The sequence below is a fragment of the Papio anubis genome, chromosome 12 (genome assembly GCF_008728515.1).
Source record: "Papio anubis isolate 15944 chromosome 12, Panubis1.0, whole genome shotgun sequence".
Taxonomy (NCBI): Eukaryota; Metazoa; Chordata; class Mammalia; order Primates; family Cercopithecidae; genus Papio; species Papio anubis.
In genome coordinates this window covers 123082933-123090335 of record NC_044987.1, presented here as the reverse complement: position 1 = coordinate 123090335, position 7403 = coordinate 123082933, and the positions used below count along the sequence as shown (strand labels likewise).

General features: G+C 55.9%; 1 protein-coding gene across 1 annotated transcript in view; it reads left to right on the top strand.

Moving 5' to 3' along the window:
- PHRF1 (PHD and ring finger domains 1) overlaps nucleotides 1–7403 on the top strand; it is a 46900-nt gene continuing 39497 nt past the window's right edge. Inside the window, exon 1 of the mRNA XM_031653980.1 lies at nucleotides 1–242. Within this exon, the coding sequence (XP_031509840.1) occupies nucleotides 1–242 (242 nt within the window). The remainder of the gene's footprint in view (nucleotides 243–7403) is intronic.

The window sequence follows — 7403 nt, the reverse complement described above, 5'->3', positions numbered from 1 at the left end:
ATGACATGGTCCCATAGCCAATGGCCGGCCGAGCCGGGCCCGCCCTACCGCAACGCAGCCAGTGGGCGCGAGGGGGATTCGCGACGCCCCGCCCACCGCCGCGCGGCCCTTCGCGGGCGAGGCTGGCGCGTTCTTTTCTGCACGTCGGCCCGGGGAGGGGCGGCACCTGCCGGGCGGGGCCTGCGGGGCGCCAGCTGCGAGGGCGCGGCGGGGCCAGGGCGCGTCCCCCAGCCTGGCGGATGGTACGGCCCGAGGTGGCCCTCCTCCCGCCTCGCGGTGGTACGGCCCGGGCTCGCGGGGCTTCTGGGCTGGGCGTAGGGCACAGCCTGGCGCCGGGTCCTCCGCCCGCGGTTGTGTGTGGGGCGGCAGGGCCGGGTGGGAGCTGCCCCCTCCCAGCGGCGCGGTGGTATGACCCGGCCGCCTCCGTGCCCCGCACCCGCGTCCCGCGGGCCGCCCCCCCCCGACGCCGCTGGGTGCCCGGCTCACGTATCCCGGGCCGTGACCCGGGAGGGGCCTGCGCGAGCCCGAACACGGCGTCCTCGGGACGCACGCGCCATCCCCCGGGCGACCTGGGGTCCCCATACTATGCCCGGGATCGTCCGGCTGGCGAGGAGGGGGCTCTGGCTCTGCCTGGTTTGCCTGGCGACCCCCACGGGGCGCCCTTGGGGACTCTGGGTCCCTCCTGCGCGCTCTGTCTCCGCGGAAGCCTCTGGAGCCTGGAGCGGGTGCTGCAGGGGGCTCGGGGGTCCTCGCAGCCCCGTGCCGGTCTTTTGCAGGGACGAGGCGAGAGTAGCCTGTCTGTGCCCTGAAAAGGTGTAAAATCGAAGGAGCCTTGACAGTTTGACCTTCGTTAGGACGCGCAGGGCCAGCTTCAGACCTGGAAGTATCGGACTCCGGGGTGAGGCCCCAAAGTGGCAGCCAAGGGAGATTTGGCCGCTGGTCCCCCTTGGCACTGTCACCCTGGTCCTCGGCCCGGGCCGCCCCCCTTCGGCTCCCTGGCCCTAAACTCACCGCCCTGCTCTTTGTCCTCCCCTGGCCCCATGACCTCCCTGCGTTGGCATCCGTGCAGGCCTAGGCCGCAGTCTGCTTGCTTCCCCAACCCCAGCTGAAGGGGTGGCCTGCCCCTCCACACCTGTGGGTGTTTCTCGTTAGGTGGAACGAGAGACTCGAGAAAAGAAATAAGACACAGAGACAAAGTATAGAGAAAGAAAAGCAGGGGCCCAGGGGACCGGGGCTCAGCTTACAGAGGACCCACGCCGGCACCGGTCTCTGAGTTCCCTTAGTATTTATTGATAATTATTTTTACCATCTTAAGGATAAGGGAGTGGCAGGACAATAGGATCATTGTGGGGAGGAAATCGGCAGTAAGACATATGAACAAAAACCTCTGTGACATGAATAAGTTTAAAGGAAAATGCTGTGCCTTGAGATGCATATGCAAACATCTCCATAAACCTTTTAGCATTATTGTTTCAGCCTATCACATGGGGAGAAACCTTGGACAACACCTAGCTTTCCTAGGCAGAGGTCCCTGCGACCTTTGGCCGTGTACTTGTCCCTGGGTAGTTGAAATTAAGAGAATGGTGATGACTTTTAACCAGCAAGCTGCCTTCAGGCACTTGTTTAACAAAGACACATCCTGCACAGCCCAAAATCCATTAAACCTTGAGTCACCGCAGCACATGTCTCTTGCAAGGACAAGGTTGGGGGTAGGGTCACAGATTAACAGCATCTCAAATACAGAACAAAATGGAGTCTCTTATGTCTACTTCTTTCTATATAGACACAGTAACAGGCTGATCTCTCTTTCTTTTCCCCACACCCAGCCCCGTTGGAGATGTGCTGGTGCCCCAGGGAGGCTCTGACCCAGCCCATGTCCTCAGGGGCTTGAAGGCTGGGAACATAAATTCAGGTGCAGAGTCTGGGGTGACTGAGACATGATCAGCAAGACATGACCGAGGTCTTTCTGACTCCTTGACCCCTGGCCCCCAATAGAACCCAGTGGCTCCTTGCACCTTTAGCCGCCTGTGGATGGGGAAGGTGCCCAGAAGAGCCTGGAGCCACTCTGTTCTATTGGGGGTCAGCGGTCAGCAAGATCTCGATCGTGTGGGTCATGAAGGAGCCCCCAAGAGTGGGTGGGAGCCCTGAGAAGGCCCGTGTCTTCATGGCAGGGCAGAAGCTCCCAGGGCAGTCAGACTAGGGGACAAGAAGGGGCAAGAGGACAGGGCAGCTCTGTGTTCCTGTCGTGCCCTGCTGACATGAACCCACTTCTGCCTCAGTCCTGCCAATTTCACAGGCACCTTTTTTCACCATCTGTAGTGAGTGGGATGGTGCCCCCCGAAAAAGAGGATATATCCACATCCTAATACCCAGGCCCCCCAAATGTGCCCTCACTGGGAGAAAGCGTCTTTGCAGATGTCATTAAGGGAAGCATCTTGAAACGAGATCATCCTGGACTACCTAGGTGGGTCCTAAATCCAATGATCAGTGTGCTTAGAAGAGGGAAAACAGCCTGGGCACAGTGGCTCAAGCCTGTAATCCCAGCACTCTGGGAGGCTGAGGTGGGCAGATCACCTGAGGTCAAGAGTTTGAGACCAGCCTGGCCAACATAGTGAAACCCCATCTCTGCTAAAAATACCAAAAAATTAGCCAGGCGTGGTGGTGTGCGCTTGTAATCTCAGCTATTTGGGAGGCTGAGGCAGGAGAATCGCTGGAACCCGGGAGGCTGGCAGTGAGCTGAGATCACGCCACTGCACTCCAGCTTAGGCAACAGAGTAAGACTGTCTCAAACAAACAAACAAAAAACAAAAAAAGAGAGAAGGCTGGGTGCGGTGGCTCACGCCTATAATCCCAGCACTTTGGGAGGCCAAGGCAGGTGGATCACCTGAGATCAGGAGTTCAAGACCAGCCTGATCAACATGGAGAAACCCTGTCTCTACTAAAAATACAAAATTAGCCGGGTGTGGCGGCACATGCCTGTAATCCCAGCTACTTGGGAAGCTGAGACAGGAGAATCGCTTGAACCTGGGAGGCGGAGTTCGTGGTGAGCTGAGATTGCGCCATTGCACTCTAGCCTGGGCAACAGAACAAGACTCCATCACAAAAAAAAAAAAAAAAGAAAGAAAGGCCGGGCACAGTGGCTCACGCCTGTAATCCCAGCATTTTGGAGGCCGAGTATGGTGGATCACGAGGTCAGGAGATCGAGACCATCCTGGCTAACACACGGTGGTGTCCCTGTCTCTACTAAAAATACAAAAAAAAAATTAGCCAGGCATGGTGGCAGGTGCCTGTAGTCCCAGCTACTCAGGAGGCTCAGGCGGGAGAATGGTGTGAACCCAGGAGGCGGAGCTTACAGTGAGCCAAGATGGTGCCACTGCACTCCAGCCTGGGCGACAGAGCCCGCAGACCTGTTCTCTAAAAGAATAAAAAGGAGCGCTGAGCTCATCCCTGTATCCTCAGTTACAGGAGGCTCAGAGGCTGCGGATCAGAAAACAGCAGAGTCATCTCCTGAAGTTAACCTGGAGAAACTGCTCTCATTGGCTGGGGCCACAGCAGATGGCGCCAGTCTCAGGCGCCACTGGAGGCTGAGGCAGGAGAGGTAGTCTCTGAGGCGAGGGCTGGTGAGCTGAGATCTCGGTCGCTGCATCTCCAGTGCTCGGCGCATGAGCCAGACTACCAAAAAGAAAGAAAACAGAAAAAAAGAGACACAGACACAGAGGGAGGCCAGAGGAAGCTATAGCCAAGGAACGCCTGGAGACGAAGCTGGAAGAGGAAGGACCTCCCAGATCCTCAACAGGGAGTATGGCCCTTCCGGCCTGGATCTCAGACTTCTGGCTTCCAGACTGAGAGAATGCCTTTCTGTTGTCTAAGGCCCCTGGTTTGTGGCCGTTTGATATGACAGCCCTGGGACACACAGACATCTGCCTTCACTAGATACAAAATGCAGCCCTGCCCATCCCTCCCCCAGCTCTGAGAGGTTTGACTCTTTGTTCTCACCCCACCCACCTCCTCCAGCCACCCCTGCCCCCGCCTCCCCCAGGCATCCACCTGGCTCTGGGGCCGCCTGTTGCGGGGCGGGGTAGGATGGGTCTCGGTAGGAGCGATGATGGAGCTCACTGCCCACCAAGCCCTGTATGTGCACACAGACCTGATGGCGGGGTGGGGGGCAGGGGTGGGAAAGGGCTGGACTGGGCTCTCCAGGAGAAGCTGGCCTGGGCTGGACAGAAGCCAGGGAGCTCCCAGCCCAGCTCCATCCTCCCTGGGCACACCAGGAGCATGCACGCCATGCTTGTGTCTGCAAGGGGCACGGGCAGCACATGGCAGCATTGACTAGCAATCCGGCCAGAGCCTCAGTGTGCGGGTCTGTGTGAGGCTGTGTGGGCAGAATGCACATGTGTGCACACTGACACTAGCAGGTGATGGGGTGGTTGGGGGTGACCTGTCAGTGTGCAGGGGAGGTGCTGTACACGGGAGGTGTCTGCCTGCTGGTGTGTGAGGCATCTATCCATGTATGAGCAGGTAAGAAGTCATTTTGTGTCAGGAGAGTGTGTGTGTGTGTGTGTGTGGTGGGAATCAGTAGGTTGGAGGTATAGGTATGTGCCCGTGCTCTCAAGAAGCACCACCTATGCACAGTTTGGGCCTAGTTTGGCTCTGGGCAGCTGCCTGGGGATACTTCTCACACCTGAGCCTGAGTGTTATCTGGCATACCTGGGTTGGTTGTGCACTGACCAAGGATTATGCTGAGGACGTCCTTCGTGTCTCCGTGTGGATGCATGTGTTTATTTATTTATTTATTTTATTTTTTATTTTATTTTTTGAGACGGAGTCTCGCTCTGTCGCCCAGGCTGGAATGCAGTGGCCGGATCTCAGCTCACTGCAAGCTCCGCCTCCCGGGTTTACGCCATTCTCCTGCCTCAGCCTCCCGAGTAGCTGGGACTACAGGCGCCCGCCACCTCGCCCGGCTAATTTTTTTGTATTTCTTAATAGAGACGGGGTTTCACTGTGTTAGCCAGGATGGTCTCGATCTGCTGACCTTGTGATCCGCCCGTCTCGGCCTCCCAAAGTGCTGGGATTACAGGCTTGAGCCACCGCGCCCGGCCGTTTATTTATTTTTGAGACAGAGTCTCGCTCTATCGCCCAGGCTGGAGTGCAGTGGCGTGATCTTGGCTCACTGTAACCCCTGCCTCCCAGGTTCACAGCATTCTCCTGCCTCATCCTCCCAAGTAGCTCGGACTATAGGCACACATAACCATGCCCAGCTAATTTTTGTATTTTTAGTAGAGACGGGGTTTCACTGCGTTAGCCAGGTTGTCTCCAACTCCTGACCTCAGGTGGTCCTCCTGCCTCAGCCTCCCAAAGTGCTGGGATTGAAGGTGTGAGCCATCCTCCTGCCTCAGCCTCCCAAAGTGCTGGGATTGCAGGTGTGAGCCACTGCACCTGGCCCTATTGTTTTTTTTGAGGCCGAGGTCTGCGGCTCTGGCCAAAGCCCAGGCTGGGTGAGTGGCGGATCTCAGCTCACTGCAAGCTCCGCCTCCTGGGTTTATGCCATTCTCCTGCCTCAGCCTCCCGGTAGCAGGACTGCAGAAGCCCGCCACCTCACCCAGCTAGTTTTGTATTTTTTTAGCCCCGAGTAGAGGCGGGGTTTCACCATGTTAGCCAAGACGGTCAGTCTGCAGCCCTGTGATCCGCTGCGTCTGACCTCCCCTAAAAGTGCTGGGATTACCGAAATTGAGCCACAGCCCGGCCTACAGGCTAATTTTTAAAAATGTTTTGGGCGAGCAGTGAACCAACCCTGTAATCCCAGCAGCACTTTGGGAGGCCCGAGGCGGGTGGATCCGCGAGGTCAGGAGATCAGAGACCATCCTGGCTAACACGGTGAAACCCGTCTCTACTAAAAATACAAACTAGCGAGGCGTGGTGGCTGACCACCAGTCCCAGCTACTCGAGCTGAGGCAAGGCGTAAGCCGAGGAGGCCGAGGCTTGCAGTGAGCGAGATCGGCCACACACTCCAGCCTGGGTGACACAGCCGAGACTCCATCTCAAAAAAAAAAAAAAAAAAAAAAAAAAATTTTTTGCTTAGAGAGGAAATCTCACCACATTGCCCATATTGGAACTCCTGGGCTCAAGTGATCCTCCCTCTGTGGCCTCCCAAAGTGCTGGGATAACAGGGTGAGTGCCACAGTGCCTGGCCTGGGTGCATGTGTTTATTATGACAATTACCAGCAGTCCCCCAGGTGGCCTGTCCTCCTTCCCAGGAGCCTCGGCGTGTCTGTGGTTACCCCTGCATCTAGTGTCCAGCAGGCAGACACATGGCACATGCAAAGGTAGGGGAGGTGCCTGGTGCAAGGCAGAGGGCGGTCCCTCAGCCCGCTGACCACGCGGGACCCCACCTGAGGCGTACCCATCTTGTCCTCACAATGACCGAAGAGGTAGCCATGAGCACCCACATTCCTGTTTCACAGCCAAGGACACAGAGGCACACAGAGGTTGAGAAACTGAGACTGAAGCGTGTGAGTTCAGGAGGCTGGCCTGGGTGACATGAGCACCCAGCCCCTCACAACCCACCAAGTAGGTGCTCCAGGTCCTCATGGTCTCTTGGCACCATCCACTCCTCCTTCCTTCAGAGGCATTTTCAGAACCCATAAGTGCCTGGTATTTCTCTCATTGCAAACAGAAAACTGTGGGCGAAATATTACTTAGGTGCCAAGGCAAGAGACTGAAGGCACAAACTGTTTCAGTATAATAAAGAAAATAGAATAAGAATAGTCATAATACAAATTACATATAAGATGATTATGGACAATTATCAATCATTATTATAAACATTAGCAACCATTAGCTTTTAATATTACTTTTGTTATGCATTAATATAACCTAGGAATGACTGACGGCCTCAGGGCCAGGTGCCATGACATCCTGAGAAGCGACCTAGAAGGTACAGATGAGCTCCCCTCTATCAAGATGGCGGTCAGTGATGAGGGCTCCTTGGTCAAGCGGTAACGCTTCAGTACCTGGGAAGACACCAAGCTATTTAGCAGACCGCAAAAAGAGTCTCCCTTTCCTTGGAGGAGTCGGGGAACACTGCTCCACCGGGCTTGTGAAGGCTGGATATTATCCAGGAATGCCCACAATACCTGGAGGTCAAACCCTCCGCAGGTGTGGTGGTGTGCTTCAACGTCAACACACTCCTTGTCCACCTTTCGTTCTTCCGCATCTCGGTTCCTCTTGAAGTTCAGAGGCAGATAGATAGAACATAGTGAAAGCCCAAAGTCTTTGATCTTTCTATAAGCGCATTGAAAACTTTACGAGGAACCTCTCTCTGGTTCTGGAACCCCCGGACAACGTTTCTTAATTGATGTTTTGACGCTGCCGCCAGCAATACGTAACTGAACGAAGTACAACAG